This window comes from Actinia tenebrosa, unplaced genomic scaffold, assembly GCF_029948245.1.
Source record: "Actinia tenebrosa isolate PJP-AT-01 unplaced genomic scaffold, QUT_ActTen_1.0 PGA_scaffold3__52_contigs__length_22856419, whole genome shotgun sequence".
In the NCBI taxonomy this organism is placed as follows: domain Eukaryota; kingdom Metazoa; phylum Cnidaria; class Anthozoa; order Actiniaria; family Actiniidae; genus Actinia; species Actinia tenebrosa.
Window position 1 is genome coordinate 18,146,050 of NW_028292580.1, and position 20,304 is coordinate 18,166,353.

Here is a 20,304-nt window from a genome sequence, read left to right on the forward strand (position 1 = left end):
TCAATCAGGTTATCGAACAACATAAGTCACCATGTTTTCGTGCATTAAAGCTTCCTAGAGCCAAAAACAGCGCGCCATAACCATTGTAAAGGTTGCGCTCTTCCTTTCCCTCCACAATACGCAACTCATCTTTGCACCTCTAGGGAGGTAGTTCCGTATCGTACCATGACGAACTGCGGTCCCCGTTTCGAGAAAGATCTCTGCGAATGCTTTCTTTCTTCTCTGCGCGCTTTTCTTCTCCGATCCCTCCCTCAGTCGTTTACCCCGGTCAACCATTTACATCAGAAATTAATGTCTCATTTCCAACTACGTCCATCTACATATCTGCACAATCACTTATGCCTATTTTATGACTAAGGTTATCGGAGCCAATCACTTATGCCTATTTTATGACTAAGGTTATCGGAGCCAAAGGCAATAAGAAATGGCATCCCAAGATTAGAATAGCAGGAATGACTAGTGTTCTGCGTCTCTTCAAGAAGCCCTCCAATTTCCTGCTAAACAAATGATTGTTGCCCCCTCTCCTGCCCCCTCCCTACTTTCGTCACCCTCATCGATCCCATTTGCACCAGCTTTTTACCGTTTCCTGAGTGTTGAAGTTGCTAGCTTGAAGTCTTCAAAGTTTTGTATTTAGATGTATGCCCATTACCGGCATTTCGTTCTCGAAATGCCCTATCGCCAATCTCTTCTTTTACACCAGCCTGGGGCTGCCTACGGCATGGACATAAATTTTATATTGGGTTCCCTGTGTCGTTGTAGGAACGCCTGTCGATAACTGCTTTTCCACAAAATGGCGTTGTGCAATAAACCTGTACCTAAAAAGATAAAAACCGAAAAAATCGATGACTACCCAGTGGATCTTGTAAAAAGCTTTCGAGATCTAAATGATGCTAATTACGACACACAGCTAAACGGACTCAGAGAGACTCCAAATAGTTTACATTGTTGGATTTGTGGCGTTGAAAAAAATATCAAGACTTTAACGATAAAAGATTTTGATATTTTCGATGATGGGCTTCGAGGACATCAACTATGTGGACTTCGATGTGATAGAGAGAAACCCCATTTTGTTGGTTTAAAAGTCGCTGGAAGATGGTGGAATATTGAAGAAATTTTATCATCTGAGAGCAATCCAAGGTAGGCTAATTTATGAGACAAATTTTACACGTTGTACAATATGTAATTTATTAAAAATCATTAAATCGTCTATAAGTTAAGTTTCTTAGGTGTTTTCAATATCCCTTGATTCAAGGGATTATTTCTGGTCTTCCTCTTTCCATAAACTAGTATGCTAAATTCCAATATTGTCACTGAACGGAACTGTAAAATCGAGTATTCAATCTATAAGTTGTCATTGGTTGCTGTTATGTCCTTTGAATCTGTTGAATCTTGAATCAAGTTGTCGTATTCTAACTGTTTAAAATATTGTTTATGCCATATATAGGAATGGATTGATGGAAATCAAGACACTTGGTGATAGACTGTTGCTTTCTGTTCTCAATACGATAGTTTACAATCAGCATGAAAAAGCATCTGAAGAACCAATGTTTGAATCTCATCCTCCTAACGAGGCCGGGAAAATCATGTGGCAGTCTGGAAAAGCAGTAGGGTTTTATACAGTCAAAAAGAAAGGTAAACTAATCTCTCACTTCTTGCCAGAAGTCTGGGAGATGAACATGCTGGATACGATTTTTGTGAGAAAAGACTACCGCTCCAAAGGCCTTGCAAAACATATGGTTGAAGATTTCATTGATGATTTCCCTAAGGAATATATTGGATTCTCGTATCCTTTGACAGTACCATTGACATCTATTTGTTTCAATATATTAAAGAGAAGAAAGGAAGATAGGGATAGGGTTTGGGAATGTAGAGAACCAGGTGGAATGCATGGTAGGATTAATTTATGGAGGTCTTTAAAAGCTGATAAAATGTTGAAGTCTTCTTGAAGTGTTTCTGTAAGTTAATTTTTGGAGGGACAAGATACATGGGTACATGAGAGAGGAAAAGGGAGAGGGAGAGGGAGAGGGAGAGGGGAAAGGAGAGGGAGAGGGGGAAGGAGAAGGAGAGTTGACAGTGTGAAATATGCCATCATGATTTGAAAACCCTCATAAAATAAATAAGAATTGTTTTACAATTCTTTTATGATTTTTTTTCAATATAGAAATAATTTACAAAATGATGTTATAAAATGGTTGATCTATACTTATAACTATATTGAGGTGTTCATTTTGACACAACTACTCATTTTAAGGGGATAGGGTCACGTTACCAGGATGTAAAAATGATAATGATAATAACACTTTATTTACTGAGGATGTAACAGGTTTAAGCTAAACTTTTTTCAAACCTGGTCCAAAAAAATGGTGTTACTACTTCATGTAAGACTACATGGATTGGCACTATTCTGTAATAAAGTTTAAGGTTTTTTTTGAGTTAATTAAGGTTAGGGTTAGGATTTGGGTTAGGGTTTCAGGACTTTATAAACAATTTATAAATAATCGAATAGTGCAATTTCATATAGTCTTACATGAAGTAATAATCAAAAATGGATTATGATAATTATTATTAACATAATGATCAATTGACATGTCACTGAGACGTCGACATTGGCTGATATATTTGTGTTCAGCTGTATATAATCATTTTTTGAATTTGTATCTTTTAATTGAAGACACTATTTATATTACTCACACATAATACAACATTCTATGAATGTTGCTCTCAACTCATCTACTGAGTCTTATAGGAATAACTGTAGCAACCATTGATTGGTTGGTTGCCTGTGCTTTATGAGAGCACACAGCCACGCTGACTATTTCTATTTCATCTTTCATATACTAAATAACAGCTATTCTAATTTGTATTTTATAAAAGAAATTTTAAAAATTGCTTGCCATGCTGTGTGCACAGCTTAGAAAACACTTGAGAAATTGCAGAACACTCGAGAATTGTTGACAAACACTCTGCTACATGTTGTGCTTTTTCTAACGCTTCTAGAATGTTTTCCCGATTCCTGTGTTATAACTGCATGCATATCTGTATGCATTTTCTATCTATTCGTTATAGACAGGAAAACTGAAAACAAATGCCCTCATGGCAAGGGAAAGAGATATATATGATATTTAAAAATTATTTGCATTTATGACCTTTTATTATTCAATCTCGGTAATCAATAGTATGAAATTACCAATCATCACTCAAATTAGCTTGAGTTGAACGTTTTCCCAATTCAGATACTATTGTGCAGAGTATCATTTCTTTGTTTAACAGTAGGACATGAGAAGACACATGAATATAGATACCACTCAAACAAAGAATCTTATTCTCCAGAGAATGACATGTGGTCTGAAATGGGAAAGCTTTGTTCCCAAGCTAAAGAAGTATATTCCTTTCATAAGTCTTTATTTAATTACAGATACTCATCCAACAAAAAGAAATATGATTCAATATTTTTAATAAATGAATAAAAACTATTTTACAATGCAATTTTTTTATCATTAGAGTGCATACCATATATATCCTTAAAGAACTTTGTAAGAATATGCACAAATTTGCACAAATTGATAAGTTCATTAGACCTCAGTAGACTGTAGACCTACAAAACTTTGCAGTAATTTGTACAATTTTGCCAGTTAACCTTTTCCAAGATATATGGTATGCACTCTACTAGATCTAAACTATCTTATTCCTATATTTCACATTCCTTTATTATTATTATTATTTATTCCTAAACTATTTCTATTGCTAATCCTATATTTCATTTCCTATTTCTATTTCCTATTCTATTCCTATTCTGACTCCTATCTCCTATGACCACTAGCATCCCTCTAGTAATCTATATGTCCTAAGAGTGCTTTGTTGTGGTTCATAGGCAGGCTGCAGCCATTGGTGCTGCATGAGCTGTTGTAAGCTCACTCTATCAGCAGGATCTCTCCGTAGCATCATACCAATAAACTCAAAGAGATCTGAGGGGAAAAAAACAATAATCAACAAGGTCTGATTGAGACAAGAGTAGTCGTAAGATGTTGTGTTAAACCTGTTTGTATTCAACAGCCCATCCCAATCTGGAGGCATTAATACTAACTTACTTACAAATCACTCATGATTGTAAGCTGCACGGCTGCTACTAGCACCTAAATACACAGCCCGTAAAGTCCTCCACTGGTCATGATGGTGAAGCGCATTGAGACCATGTAAAATGCGCTAAATAAGAACCCCGTTTTTTTTTTTTTATTCGGAGTAAGTTTACAACAACTGTAATCTGAACTAGATGCCAAGGTTGGGCTTAGAAGCATGTGACCAAGTGTCACGCAACTTGTCAAAGTAGTGACAGGAGAAGCTTACCTTCTGAGAAATGCTGTGATAGGCGTGCAGACTTTGTGGCTGCCTGTTCAGCATTGTTAAAAGGGGTTGCACCCATCAGCAGGTCATACAAGAAGCAACCAAGGGACCAAATGGTTGCCTTGCGACCGTCGTATTGACCATCGGTGTGGAATTCTGGGGGACAAAAGTGTGGAGTCCCTGTGAATGGAAGTAAAAAATATTTGTTAACTTGACTAGTTTGGAGGATTACTGTATCTAAACATTAGGAAGTGGCATTGTTGTTGGGAATTCCCCTTGACTCTTCCTTCACGTTGGAATTTTTTATGCACGTGGCAATTTGGCGATGCAGACAAAACGTCACAATTCTAGCTTTTGATGTTAACGAATGAATATGGCGTGCTCACTTCTTTGATATGCGTCGCTTGTCACGCACAAAGGTTTCAGTACAACCTGCGTGACAAGCGAAGGATATCTCGAAATTAGGCTATTGCGCTCTTCTGAGGAACGATCTAAAGTGCGCAGCGGTGCTGGGGACATTCCAGATACGTTTAATTTGCGCTTCGCTTAAAAACTTTTCTTGGTTTGAGAAGGGAGGCGATTTATCGGGAATCTGTTGAATCTGCCATAGGGCGCGTCGCTAGGTTACGAGTTAAAAAATCCAGTCTCCTTACCCGAGAAACTTTTGATTGGTTCTTCACTGACGTGAGTCGCAAGACCAAAGTCAATCAACTTGACTCTCCCACCGTCAGTGATATCCATCAGGATATTTTCAGACTTAATGTCGTTATGCAAAATGCCTCGCTCGTCAAGATGCATGACCGCCTCCAACACCTCGCGGAATATGGGTCTCGCTTCATCCTCGGACAAAACTTCACCGAAGGCGTTGAGGAAGTCGAACAAGTCGACGCATTTGTTTGGTCTCTCTGTAATAACCACGAAGTGATGGTCAAAGTAATGGTGCTCAAGGAACTTAATGGTGTTGGGGTGGTTCACTTGTCGTTGGAAGTAAACCTCGGCTGGAACACGTCGGATCGGTCCATCCTGAAAGCAAAATGAATATCGGAATGATCTGGCTATTACTAACAAATCTGAGTGAATAATTTACGCGCGCAAAGGCGTTTCTGTATTAATTCTACCAAGGTGACTAATTATATTGATTGCGCATTATAGATATCCTCATGTTCTGGTTATCCATAAGTTAGAACCAAGGGAGAACATGAGATCCTAAAAAATATATTCTTAACCGGGTAACGGAGAGTGGACGACCGATTAGCAAGGGTTGGACTACCCCGCATGGGACACCCATACCACCTACAGATAACTCGTGCCACCTAATACATACCACACACGGTCAACTCAAAGACCACGGTCCACCCAAAAACCACTCAAAAACGACCCATGACACCCAAAAACCACTCAAATGCCACCCAGGTTCGCATTTCATGTTCAAATCGTCCACAAATTTTCTTGAGGGCCGCTTTTTTAAAAACTTAATATATCTCTGCATGGAACTAACCTGGATTAGTTTCGCTTTCTTGAGTGGAATGTACTTAATAGCGACAGGAAGCCCGTCCTTTTTCCTAATTCCAGCATACACCTTACCAAAAGCACCCTCGCCTATGATGTCCTCTTGAGAGAACCTCCGAAAAAACATGCGTTTTCTCGATTCTGAGGCTGTAAGGAAAGAAAAGATCAATGCTGTCAACACAACTGTTTTTATATTGATAAAATAGTTCAACCTCTAAAAACAGCAGTTTTATCGAGCCGGGGGGGGGGGGGGGGGGGGGGGGGATCTGGGCTGATGTAAGTGTGTTACAATGCACATGCACTTTCAATAGCATATTGATAAAATAGTTTAACAGCCATTTATCGACCTCTCCGTAATAAAGCTTCTGGACTAGATTTAATATAAGTGTGCTTGCAACAATGCACAGATTGACGCTTTGCGTTTCGCGAAGGGTGTAGAGAGAGAGAGAAGCAGTCTCACCTCTACAGGCTCTGATAATTCTTCTTTGTTTGATATCATTTTCAGGCGTAGCAACTTTGTTTTGTTGCGTTTCTTCGTTGCCTGTGTTAACATTCTGAGGTTGAATGTTCTTTTCAGCCTGAGGTCTTGTACAAGTGTTGGTGGCTGGGAAAGCCTCACACTTTTGGAGGGAAAACCAACAGAAAAATCATGAATAACTGAAAGGCTAGTTAGCTAACCCCATAGTTATGCGATGTAACGTTAACTAGCGCAATAAGCAAACCGAATTTTCTGTCGATTCTTCCAAAACGAAGATTTTATAATCATAAATAATAAACTTCACTGTTTGTAAAAAGCAAATAACAAATAAGATCATGATCTTTTTATTTGGGAAAGAAATCTTTTAATTGTGGCTTCTGCGCAAACATGTTTAGAGTATATGACATATATCCGTGAAAAAGTTATAAACTAACAAAATTGTACAAATTAGTGCACAGTTTTGTAGATCTATTGTCTACTGAACTTACTAATTTGTGCAATGTCTTGCAAAGTTTTTCAATAAATATATGGCATGTACTCTACTGCACAAAACTCCAGATTAAAGCGCTAAACATTTTAGCTTACCTTGGATTGACCTGGCTGGGATTTCACTACCACTTTTTCAGGCGATTCATGTTCATGAGAACGTTGTTCTTGTAACTCACTCAAACGCCTTTTAAGGCTGAATAAATGAAAATAAAATAGAGAGTTGACAAACCGTGAAGATTATGCATTTTGGATTTCAACTTGACGAGGTTGGATTTGAACATGCTTTGGCGCGTAAATTCAAACAAAACTTGTAAAAATATCGCAGAATGACTAAATATTACACAAGATTTTCAGAACCAAATCTAAAACACGTGACTTTTGATAAGTACTTACGTAGTTTTTTGCACTTGCGACATTTTTTGTTTCAAATTTCGTATTAAAACCGTTAGCAGTATTTTTCAACGTCTTTCTTGTACAAACGACAGTGAAAAATGTTGTGCGTTGTCAAGGCGATGGCCTTTTATTTACTGCTCGCGTCAGCTTCCAATCTCACGCAAGACTCCAACACGATGCGGTTTCTTTAGCAACACTCTTCTAGCGCGCGCACTGTGTTGAATGCTCTCTCCCTGGCCCCCTCCGTTTTTGCGCGATGTGGGTGTCAAAGCTCACGAAGCATTCTGGGCAACCTAGTCTTGAAAAAAAAACCTACCGTAAAATCGATCAAAGGAACAACTTTAAAAAATCACTCTGTCATTCTTTTCTGCTGGAATACTAACATTTCTATTAAGAAATGTCTTAGGTAAAAAACGAGATTTTTAGATGAGCCGAAAAAGCGCAAGCACTTGGTTTCCCATCATGCTTTGCAGCGTGCTAGAAATTTGTGCGCGTGCGCATTGGCTAATGTTATCCGTGGGAGAAAGGGAATGCACAGGATAAGAATATTTCTTAAATTACAGCTCCGGCATTTATTAGAGGTTTCAGCGAGAAACAAGCTTTTATATTGAAAGGAAAAGGAAAAAATATTTTTCTGTTTAACACTGGTTTCTTTGGTACGCGCTGTTCAAGAGAAAGCGTCGCAACGTCAAAAGAGCACATTTTGAAAGAAAGAAAAAAGAAAGAAAAGAAAATTAGCTGAAAGAAAGACTGAAGGAAGGAACGAAATATCAAACGGGAGTAGAGTGATGGGCCGAGCCATGCAAAAAAAATTTTTTTCAAATTAAAAAAATAATTCTTTCTGAGAAGGGGCTTAAATATGCATACTGCATTGTCGGTCAGGAATGCAATTATTATATTAATTCACAGTCTTACACGCATTCAAGAAGTTTTTGATAATATTAAAAGGAGGTCCCATATATTTATTATGCTACAACCAATTCCACAGGAAACCCAAGCCAAAAATATGTCGCCTCGATGTGATGTTAAATGGACCAAAAGCGCGGGAAAACTTGATCACGTGAAAGAATCAGCCGGTCGATCGAAGCAAGCAAGGAAAGCATGGCGGTGAGTATTGGTTGTTTTATTAAGATTTTACCCCTTTATTCATCTAAACAACGAGATTTTTACTATCTGAACCATCCCTTCATAGTATTTCTCTAGTTCTGTGAAAAAAGTTTTGAGATCGGTTGAAGTTTGGACGTATTTTTATCCAAGCTTCGTGTGACATATTTGTCTACCATGCAGTTTGACGAGCTTGATAAACACGTTCAAACCTTATAAAATAAAAATCTCTCTGCTTTATTCACCCGTTATTAATGCTTATACAGAAACCACTAATGTATTTGTAGCTGAATCGCTTTTTAAATGAAATTAGTACTTTTTAGAGCAGATATCCTATTAAAAATATAAGTAAATGTACACGAGCTCAATGCAAATTAGTAGCTAATTCTCGTATGTTCGTTTCGTTTTATTAGCTGAAATAAGATTTATTTTCAAAAAAAGATGTTTACTTGTACAAGCTGTGCAACAGAATACTTAGTTTTTACATGTGTAGATTTTATTTGAAGTTGATTTAAATCCTGGTTTTTTTTTTACCTTCTACGACGTAGATCAAAGAAAATTTCGATATAATGCTATAAATTGATTTGTTAGATTTTCATAACCTGATCGCGAAAACATCGTGGGCCTAGATGCATGTCTCAAGGTACTAAAATCATTGGAGAAAGAAAAGAAAATTGTCTCTTTAAGAAACTGGTTTTTTTTTTTCAGTTAACGTTTCACATTTTTTATAAATATTTCTTGTACAATTTGTTCAAGATTGACCAGAAATATTGATCTGTTTTTTTTCTAACTTTACTGTAATTTCTCACATTTTTATTGTGGAAACGTTCCATGCAAATTAGGCCTATGTTTGCCCATACTGTACATCTTGTATTACATCAGTATTCAGGGACAAGTTAAAAAAAATTCAGTGTTTTAACTTTTCAATGAACTTGTATTGCAAGTGACAATGATGTACAAAGTTGGTGTCAGAAATTTGTTAACCCATCAACAGAGCTTAGGGAATCTTCTTTCTATAATACTTTATTGATAATGAATTGCTTATCATCTTATTTAGCAGATATTTTAGTTATACAGTATAACAAATAACTATTGTTTAATATTATATATTACCAACATTTTTTAGGATCAATCATCTAGCAGTATTGGGATAGCCAGCAGTCCACCACGGACTGATGGACTGACTTCAAGTCCAGCAAGAGATCTACCTCCTTTTGAAGATGAAACTGATGCTGTTCTTGGTAACGAGGGAAGTGGAATTGAAGAGGAAGATGGAGAAGAGCTTTTTGGGGACAGAATGGAGGAGTAAGTATTGACTGAAGCAACATCTGTGCTGATCTAAGTCAGGGCATGGCGAACTCACAGATTGAACTTTGAAACAACCTCTGTGCTGATCAGTGTTAGGGTAATGTTAACTTATAGAACAATCCCTGAAACAATGTAATGGATAACTTCTCAATGCACTTCTGGTTCCACTTAAGCTTTAAACATTTTAAGATTCTATCTATGATCAATAAGAGGACCGTCAATGGTAATCTATGAGCGATTTTAAAAAAAATGAAATCAAAAAATTGTCAAAAAAAAGGAAAAATCATTAAAAACAAGCAAGGTTTCAAGTGCATGCTGGATCAATGTGCAAGCAATTCATCCTTCTGTGTCTGTCCTCTTATTGATTATGGCTGTCAGCCAATTAGATTGCAAGATTACAATCTGTTATTGTAGAAAAAAACTACTCTAAATGAATTATTTTACCTCAGCGACTATCGAGTCATACCTGCACTGGACACATATGATCCAGCAGCTCTTGATGATGAAGATTATGATGAGTTGGCCCCTGATCAAAGAGCAGCTGCTGAAAGAGCAATGAGAAAAAGAGATCGTGATGAGGCAGCAGCAACAGGACGACTTAGGAGAGGAATTCTTTATGGTAAGCAACACTCTTATTTCACTAAATGCCTTATTTGTTTTATTGATGAGTAAATAAGAAGGAAGGAAAATTTTAAGTCAAAGTCAAAGTTTATTTACCCCATATTTGAATATCTTTGAATAATATAATTACCATTTCTAAAGAATAATATTAATATAATAACTAAATTAATTATTAAAAAAAAAAGATATGATAATAATATTAAGGGGCACTGACAACCTGAAATAACCATGAGGGGTAAACAAAACTCGGCAGTTTCCTAAGTTTCTTCTTTAACTAAATGCCTTGTAAAAAGGTTTGGGACTCTAACAGAAGAAAAAATTCCAGTAAAAGGATGACCAATAGACCTAATCTGTCTTGGTGCAGTGTTTACCCATTTCAGAACACATGTAATTCCCTTTAGAATAAGATTTTTTGTTTGAGTTGTATCCATGTTAAATCTAGATTAGTAGATTTTTCTTCTAATAGACAGCAGTTAAGCAAAGAAACTTTAATACTCTTGGGAATGGCACGTGGTCGGAAATGGGAAAACATTACACCTAATAGTAATTATGTCACATGAAACAGCATGTCAAAACATCACAACAAAGAGAACCAAATATAATAATTGAATGCCAGTGCCTAAAGAATGATTGAATCTCAATTATATAAGTTTTATGATATAAGATGTAAATATAATTTATAGAAACACTATGTATTTATTGCAGATGAAGAGGATGATGATGAAGGTCGTCCCTCAAGGAGAAGAAGAATTGCTGAACGAGCTGCAGAAGGAGATTTCCAAGATGAAGATGAGGTAGAAAATAATCTGCACCAAATTCTTACTATCTTGAACCAGTTACTGTACCTTCAAATAAGACCTCATAATAGACCTCTCTGTCTTGGGCGTAATTTTTTTTATTTTCGAACACTTGTTATTCCCTAGGGTATCATTTTTTTGTTCAATGGATAAATGAATATGGACACGACTCCAACAAAAATTATTTTTCTCAAGAGAATGCATCCGCTACACATCATGCTTCTCCTAACACTTCTCTCATGTTCTGCCAACCCTCGCGTGCTTTTTAACTGCACACAGCACACACGCACATATTTTTATTAGACCTTTCCCTCAAACCAGTCAGTCATTTTATCTGACTTCTGTTCTTGTTATTTTTTTTCCTTTCATTTACAAGGCAATTGAGAGCATAGAGAATCTCGAAGACATGAAGGGTCATTCAGTGCGGGAATGGGTATCCATGGCAGCACCGCGACTTGAGATCAAGAACAGATTCAAACAGTTTTTAAGAACATTCGTTGATGACCAGGGTCACAGTGTCTATAGGGAGAAAATCAAACAGATGTGTGAAGGTATGGATTTATATGTGCCATTTATCTTTGTTTCTAATACAACAACAGACATTAACTTTCATAGCATTCAAATCCTCCTTATTTTACAAGGGTAGCACTTAATAGTGGCTAACAAAAATGTGGTCTTCATTCCATAATAAATTAAAACTTAGAAGTTGTTATTTGTGAAGGAGGAAAACTGAAATACAGCACACAAGAGAACCAACAAACAACTCTAAAAACTCACACATGATAACAAGGTGTGGCATAAGCAGCATGCAGCATCATTGCCTCTCATATATTTAGAGTGTGTAGAAAAATTTTTCCGCTGCTCTGATTTATAAAAAGACAACCTTAGATATCTTTATAACTGGCCTAATTTTTTCTTTTCTCTTTCTCTTTCACAGCAAATAAACAAAGCCTTGTAATCAATTATAATATTCTTGCCAACGAGCAACAGGTCTTGGCCTACTTTCTTCCTGAAGCACCATCAGAAATGTTACAGATATTTGACGAGGTATGTGATATTACTGTGCTCTTTATATCTGGACATCACTTCAAAGTGTCCAGACATGCAAGGCTTCATTACATTTACTGAATTCAACCGTTACTGGTTCACACAAACAGTTAAATTTTTATAAAATGTCATTATTTTACTCATGTTTTACTTGAAAGTTATTTTAAATTGCAAGCCAATTTGAAAGATTTACTCATTTTCTTCTCTCCATTGTCATTGTTTGCACTACTTAACAAATGAGCACAACAAACTTTCCTTCATCTAGGATATTTTGTATTTTGCAGGCAGCCAAAGAAGTGGTTCTTGCTATGTTTCCAAATTATGATCGTATCACATCGGACATCTATGTTAGAATAGAAGACTTGCCCTTAATGGAGGAATTGCGCTCATTGCGGTAAAGTATTCGTTAATTCTAATAGGGTTTAAAACTCGTGGGGGTGGATGGTGGAAAGCCTTACAGGTTTTATAATCCAATAGCGCAGCGCAACCGTGATGTCATAAAAACAAAGACAAAGGCGAAATTCGGACAAACAAACTTACAAGTTTACTTTCAGCAGATAATTTTCACAGCCTGATCGCAGTTGATCTTAGTTTACATGGGTTATTATTGTAACTTTAAGTAAAAATAATAAAATCGGTTCATATAATCCTCGTAGCAGTTAAACAGAATGCAATGTTAGAATCAGTGTGCTGCGCTATTGACATGGTAGCCAATAGATCAAATTAGAATTTAGAAGTTGATTTTTTATGAGGGAAGGAAAAACCAGAGAACTCTGAGAAAAAAATACTAGAAGCACAAAAAGAAGAACCAACAAAACCAAGCCCAGGAATCATATTGTTTATATCATATTCGTAGTCATTTTATGGGGGAAAAGCTGATCCAACATGGAATGTTGATAACAATTTGAATCCTAATTTTTTACAGGCAACTTCATGTCAATCAGTTGATTCGCACCTGTGGAGTCGTAACGAGCAGTACTGGCATCATGCCACAGCTTAGTGTCATCAAGTATGATTGTCCCAAGTGCTCATACATTATTGGGCCATTTTTCCAGAGTTCTGACCAGGAGGTTAAGCCTGGCTCGTGTCCAGAATGTCAGTCACGTGGGCCCTTTGATATTAACATGGAACAGGTATGATAATATATAATTTTAATCTTTATTTTGCGCCGCAATATAGGGAGTAATTATGGAGTCACCCTAGCCAGGCTAGAGCAGTTTTCGTATGACTGTGAAAAGCTCGGTGCTGCATGCGTGCCTTGCTGCTACTGTGATGTTTTCTAGCATTTTGAATGGCTGATTTTTTTCTCACGCAATTTGGTTGGTCTGGCAGTGCCTGTGACTTTGGTGTGATTTTGTCAGCGCTGTGTTCATGCTGTGTTTCAGGCATTTGATTGGATGAGGAGTAAATTCTCGCGTGATGTGATTGGTTTGGCGTATGCCTTGGCGTGTCACCACCATGTTGAGCTTTTAACAGTCATATGAAAACTGCTCTAATGTCTAAATATATAACACAATCCATACTCACTACAAACTACAACTTGCCTTTTTTCTTATGGAATCTTTTCCCTTGGATTTGTTGTAGACCTTGTACAAAAACTATCAGAAAATTAAGATTCAGGAGAGTCCAAGCAAAGTTGCTGCCGGTCGTCTACCAAGATACAAAGATGTGGTTCTCACTGCAGACCTCGTTGACAGCTGTAAACCTGGAGATGAAATAGTATGTGTAGAAATATTGAATTAATTCATATCATATTATATTGCTTGGATGGTATGTGGGCTCTGATTGGTCAAAAACGGTGCTGATATTAGTGAACAGAGCACAGTGTTATTGACAAGATGTGTAAGAAAACAACAAAATAATGAAAAATGCTGGGGGTTTTTTTTTTTTTCTGTGAAAGTTCAAATTCAGAGAGTGAGTGCAGAAAAAGGACAGGAGCATTTGAGATACTCTAAACTAAAATGGTAGTTTGACCAATCAGAGCATGCAAAAGAACTTAGTTATTTGAAAAACCAACATACAACAGCTTTTATCTGTGCTCTATTCAGTAATATAACAATTAGGAAGCACAGAATTTACCCAAGAAATGTCTTTTCTTCCCACCTTTTTTGTGCTTTTGTCACTTCCTGCTGTATTACTGAATGAAACACAGAAAAACCAATTTCTTAAATATTAAAATTTTATTCTCTTCGTATTACTATAGGAACTGACAGGAATCTACAAAATCAACTATGACACTTCCTTGAACCGATCCAATGGTTTCCCAGTATTTGCCACTCTCATTGAAGCAAACTACATCACAAAACAAGATGACAAAATGGCTGTGACAAGCCTGACTGATGAAGACGTTAAAGCCATAATTGACTTATCTAAGGATGAGAGAATAGGTGAAAGGGTAAGAAAGAAAATAGTTTATTTTTTCTGGTTTATATCCTAAAAAAATTGAGTTTGATGGTGTTGATTGAGATAGTGTTTATTAAAGTGCTACCACAACGAAAATTGCTCAAACTTGGATTCAGCTGAAACTTCCTAAGAATACTCTTCAAAGGTCCAATAATCACTGTATGAAGTGTTTTCTCGATATTCAGGATGAAAGAATGATATTTTTACGATTATTTTTTGGAGTCTGTGACGTCATACACTCAACATCGAACATTGCTACATATATTTCTTTGTATATAAATCCTTAATTTATTTTATTCCTGTGAAGCCCAAAGGGTGGCTAATGTGCTTATTTCACATTACTTGTGACTATAATTTATATTTTGGGGTGTTTGGGTATTTCTTTCTCCCTTTACTACAGATATTTTGATCATAAACTACAAAGAAATTTATGGAGCGATGTTCGATGTTGAGTGTATGACGTCACAGACTCCAAAAAATAATCGTAAAAATATCATACTTTGTACTGAATATCGAGAAAACACTTCATACAGTGATTATTGGACCTTTAAAGAGTATTTTTAGGAAGTTTCAGCTGAATCCAAGTTTGAGCGATTTTCGTCGTAGTAGCACTTTAAGTACAGTCCTACTGACTCACAATATAAATATTGTTCACAGATTATTGCTAGTATTGGCCCATCAATTTATGGACATCAAGACATGAAGCGAGCTCTAGCATTAGCATTATTTGGTGGAGTACCAAAAGACCCAGGTATGATAATGAATGAAGATAGGCTGTTTGCAAAGTAATTTAGATAAATAAATATTAAATAATGGGATTAACAGTGGATTCCACAGAGTGGCTCTTCTTCCACTGGATTCCAATTGGAATTTAGAAGTTGTTTTTTATGGAGGGAGGAAAACTGGACAATTTGGAAAACCCTCGAAGCACAGGAGAGAACCAACTAGCAACTTTCCTCACATGCAACACCGAGCCTGGTGGGACTTGAACCTGTGTGGTATTGGTGAGAGGTGAGTGCTTTTACCACTAGGACACCCTTGCTACCCAAGAAAAAAGGTCAAAAATCACAGGTCAAAAATGTTTCATTTTGTTTAAGGTGGCAAACACAAGATCCGTGGTGACATCAATGTGTTAATGTGTGGTGATCCTGGTACAGCTAAATCACAGTTCTTGAAGTATGTAGAGAAAGCTGCACAGCGTGCTGTCTTTACGACGGGACAGGGAGCTTCAGCTGTAGGATTGACAGCCTATGTGCAGAGGCATCCTGTTACTAAGGAATGGACTCTTGAAGCTGGTGCCCTCGTGCTTGCAGATAAAGGAACATGTTTGATTGATGAGTTTGACAAGGTAGGAAAACTCGATTGAATGTTTCAAATAAAATGTTTTCCATTATTAACACTTGAAGTAAACAACAATATCTCCAAACTCAAAGGCTATAGCACATATCTTTTATGACAGGATTATGAACACCCATCTTAAAATATTTATATAATAATCTGTTAAAATTCATTTTTGAAGGAAAGTTAGCCAGCTATATAAAGGCCACTACCTTGTAATTACCCCATATTGATAAAATCATGAGAGGACTTAATTTTTAAAATATTTATCTAGATGAATGATGCTGACAGAACAAGTATACATGAAGCCATGGAACAGCAGAGTATTTCTATCTCAAAGGCTGGAATAGTGACATCTTTACAGGTATTTTATATGTGAAATAACAAATTGAAAAACTTTGTTCTTAGTTTATATTTCCTAGGAACGTACCCCTCAAATATCATAACAGCTTATTCATTGCAGCAAGCATTCTATGCTGTTTGCGATTTGCCTTGCCTTAAACAAAAACTCGTGGGGCAGTTTCATTTAGTTTTTGATCACATGTTTGTTTCTCCTTCAGGCAAGATGTAGTATCATAGCTGCAGCCAATCCAATTGGAGGAAGATATGACCCATCTTTGACTTTTGCGGAGAATGTGAGTACCTGGAATTAAAACCAGTCCTTTAGAACTTTGCTATATTGTACCAACTACTAAATGTTGTATCATGGGAATTGAGTTCCTTAATGCTCTCCTATTGCACAAAATTAGACCCAAATTTTACACCAAAGCCAATAAAAAAGGCGGGGAAAAACCCATTAATATCGTCTCTTTTTTTATTAACAGGTAGACTTGACTGAGCCCATTTTATCTCGTTTTGATATTCTTTGTGTAGTCAGAGATATGGTTGATTCTGTACAAGTAAGTACAAAAAAATACTAAAGTTTAAATGAAGGAAATAGAGAGTGTTATAGTCAGGGTTTTCAATACCAGCTTGAGTAAGCAGAAAAATGTAATGTGCCAAGGGATATTATTATTCATAATAAGGTTTTAATTAACTGTTTTTGAAATGAGTTTGATTACCCACTTTCAGGATGAGTTGTTAGCTCGTTTTGTGGTGAACAGTCACGTGAAACATCATCCAAATAAAGTAACAGATGAAGATGAAGAGATGCAGGTTGGCTTTTTTTAGTTTCATTTTGATGGTCATATGTGAAGTTTTAATAAAGGAAAAAAGCAGCACTTTTATTACAATCCGTTTGTGGGGCAGGGAAAGAGAATTCATCACTCAAAGAGAAAATTTCTATTGTTTTGTCTCAAAAAATCGTCTATATTGTACACATTACATATCGTACACATATTGTACAAAACTTTACTCCTTAAAGCCCTGCTGGAATGCCTGGAACTCCTGCAATCTACCTTTACGGGTCTCATAACGTCAAGACAAACACATCACTTTAATAAATAATTCTTATACATCTTATTTATTTATTTTTTTATAATTATTTTAGGATGAGGAAAACCCTGATTTAATCCCCCAAGACTTGCTAAAGAAGTACATTATCTATGCCAAAGAACGAGTGCAACCCAAACTACACAATATGGATCAAGACAAAGTTTCTAAGATGTTTGCAGATCTCAGGAAGGAGTCCATGGTATGTAAATCTAACTGTTTTCTTGTTTACGTCAGTAGTCTGTATCTGACGTGACATCTCTTGTCAGGAATTTTATGGTATAGGCTAGGGAGTGGAAGGAAAGAAGGAAGGAAGGAAAGGAGGGAGGAGGGTGGTAGGAAGGAGGGAAGGAAAGAAGGAAGGAAGCAGGAATTTTATGGTATAGGCTAGGGAATGGAAGGAAAGAAAGAAGGAAGGAGGGAAGGAAGGAATAAAGAAGGAAGGGAGCTTAGAATTAGCAACTTAGAATTGGTCTTCAATATTATGACTCTTCCAAATTTTATGACTTTAGGCAACAGGATCTATCCCAATAACAGTACGCCATATCGAGTCGATGATTCGTATGGCAGAATCTCATGCCAAGATGCACCTCAGAGAATACGTTATGGAAGATGATGTTAACATGGCTATCAGAGTGATGCTTGAGAGTTTCATCGATACACAGAAATTCTCTGTAATGAGAGGCATGAAGAAGGTAAAAAAACCTTCAGATTTATAGAAATTTAAAACAACCCCCGCAGGGCACGGCTAACTCGCAGGTTGAGCCCTGAAACGACCACTGGGCTGATCCAAGTCAGGGCACAACTAACTCACAGATTGAAGCCTGAAACAACCTCTAGGCTGATCTCGGTCAGGGCACGTCTCACTCACAGATCAAACCCTGAAACAACCACTAGGCTTATCAAAGTCAGGGCACAGCTAACTCACAGGTTGAACCCTGAAACAACCTCTTGGCTGATCAGTGTCAGGGCACGGTTAACTCACAAATCGAATCGGAATCTAGATTGTTAGGTTTCACTTAGGGAGAAAGACTGGAGAACCCGGATAAAAACCCTCGAAACACAGGAAAGACTTAACAAACTCTACTCACATGTGATGGTGCTGACAAAAAAGTGGCAGAAAGTACAATTGTTTGAACTTTCCCTGTAACATTATGAACTTTCTCGCATTTACCAAGCTTATTTTAATAAAAGTTAATAAACGTTAAAACGTTTCCACTTTTTCTTTCAGGCATTTTCGCATTATCTAGCATTCAGACGAGACAACAACGAACTGCTTCTGTTTGTGCTCAAGCAGCTGGCTAAAGAACAGATATCTTTCTACAGATGTCGCTATCGAACAGAACCTGATATCATTGACATCCAAGAAGAGGAGTTTGTCGATAGAGTAAGTGACGTTCAATTTTTACAGCTTCCATAAATTCATCCCTGGAAATGTTGTGTTTTGTCATGCATAAGAAAATTTGCGAGGAAGGTGTTGTCGTATGTCAGTATTTCGTACATGCCGTAACATTAAAATGGCTTCCCATAAGAATGGTCATCGTAAGAGTGGGAAACGTACGGTACTGAGTTAAAGTACGTACACGGTACGACATGCTGTAGCATTGGAATGGCTTCCCATAAGGATGGTCATCGTATGAGTGGTGTGGTACTGAGTTACAGCATGTACACGGTACGTCATGCCGTAACATTGAAATAGCTTCCCATGAGAATGGTCATCGTAAGAGTGGGAAACGTACGGTACTGAGTTACAGCACGTACACGGTACGACATGCCGTAACCTTGAAATGGCTTCCCATAAGAATGGTTATCGGATGAATGGGAAACGTACGTACACGGTACGACATGCCGTAACATTCATAGCTTCCCATTAACTGGCTTCCAAAATTTATCCAACCACAAAGACGTGGTATGGCTACATGCAGTACTACTAAATTTACTGTATCATTCTTGTTCGTGGATGCGAGATTTCCGCTTAGCTTCTTTTGACATATTCTTTATTTAATCATATTTTTTTTCTTTCCAGGCTCGTCAAATCAACATCATTAACCTGGCATCCTTCTACGAGAGTCCCATGTTCACGTCCAATAGATTTATGCACGACAGAAAGAGAAAACTAATAATTCAAACCCTGTAAACAAAACTGGAAGAAGACTTGCATTCATATGAGCACTTTGGACAAGCTCTTTATACCATGAACACGACTGGCATAGGTCGTAATATCAGTTGCGACAAGTTTCCTTTAACTCTCTATAAAATGTGCAAAGCATTGCACGTAGAAACGAATCGACTACATTACGTCCTACATTACGAAAAAAATAATGCATAAGTTAACTTCATAAAAGAAAAGAGAAAATGTTTTTGGAACTCGATGTAACTTTTCAAGTATTTTTTCACGACGAACTGGAACAAAAACTATTCAAGTATATGGCGGTATACTAATGTAAATAGACAAACAACGTGTTTCGTTGTTTTGATGCCGCGCATTTTGGTGTCTTCTGGTTTGGTCTTGTAGATATGTATGCTTTATAACTGAACTACTACACGTGAACTTTTGTATTAAAGTTGTTTAAGAAAGAACGTCTCTGCTGTGCTGAAAAATTAAAATTGTCCACTCTTAGACCATTAACATTCTAAAAGAAAAAATATATAAAGAGTTCCGAAAGACGGGGGTTTACTGTGAAACTCGGTTGCCATTTAGCTCCCACTACGTTAAAACTCATTTCAAATGAACTGACTCCAAAACGGACGGGGTTTTTCGTCGGTGATAGCGCTTCCAATTTGTCAATCAGCTAATTAATTACGCTATTGCAAATTTCCTAAAAACCAAGTTTACCCAGAAGTGGCTTTATCTCTCTTCTTGCTTGATCCCTGGCTTGACCCCATGTAACTTGACTCTTCAGTCGTCATATGCTTGGCCTTCCGCTAGCTGAAAAATCTTTATCCCTCAAATTTCAATACTTAAGAGGTCATTTCGTATTTTTTCGCTGGTAACGAACTCAACAAAAGTGCGAAACTGTTTGGTTTTGTACATCGAGGAATATT

The 20,304-nt window shown here is 37.0% G+C and overlaps 3 protein-coding genes across 3 annotated transcripts; 2 read left to right on the plus strand and 1 right to left on the minus strand.

Moving 5' to 3' along the window:
- Positions 1-785: 785 nt before the first annotated feature.
- Positions 786-2,003, plus strand: LOC116307555 (soluble lamin-associated protein of 75 kDa-like). The gene is made up of 2 exons (XM_031717843.1): positions 786-1,137; positions 1,445-2,003. The coding sequence occupies exons 1-2, from the start codon at positions 791-793 to the stop codon at positions 1,944-1,946; spliced, it is 849 nt and encodes a 282-aa protein (XP_031573703.1). The 5' UTR covers positions 786-790; the 3' UTR covers positions 1,947-2,003.
- Positions 2,004-3,816: 1,813 nt separating this feature from the next.
- LOC116307542 (serine/threonine-protein kinase pim-1-like) lies at positions 3,817-7,233 on the minus strand. Its single transcript, XM_031717821.1, has 7 exons — positions 7,211-7,233; positions 6,914-7,010; positions 6,311-6,470; positions 5,840-5,997; positions 4,995-5,364; positions 4,345-4,521; positions 3,817-3,965 (listed from the first exon to the last, which is right to left on the minus strand). The coding sequence occupies exons 1-7, from the start codon at positions 7,231-7,233 to the stop codon at positions 3,817-3,819; spliced, it is 1,134 nt and encodes a 377-aa protein (XP_031573681.1).
- A 1,050-nt stretch (positions 7,234-8,283) lies between these two features.
- Positions 8,284-19,830, plus strand: LOC116307557 (DNA replication licensing factor mcm2). Its single transcript, XM_031717844.2, has 20 exons — positions 8,284-8,317; positions 9,441-9,619; positions 10,072-10,241; positions 10,949-11,037; positions 11,417-11,591; positions 11,978-12,087; positions 12,372-12,481; positions 13,013-13,220; positions 13,672-13,806; positions 14,291-14,482; positions 15,148-15,241; positions 15,588-15,838; positions 16,103-16,192; positions 16,389-16,463; positions 16,653-16,727; positions 16,900-16,983; positions 17,318-17,461; positions 17,772-17,954; positions 18,491-18,646; positions 19,286-19,830. Exons 1-20 carry the CDS (start codon positions 8,312-8,314, stop codon positions 19,394-19,396), a joined length of 2,637 nt encoding a protein of 878 aa, XP_031573704.1. The 5' UTR covers positions 8,284-8,311; the 3' UTR covers positions 19,397-19,830.
- Positions 19,831-20,304: the final 474 nt, after the last annotated feature.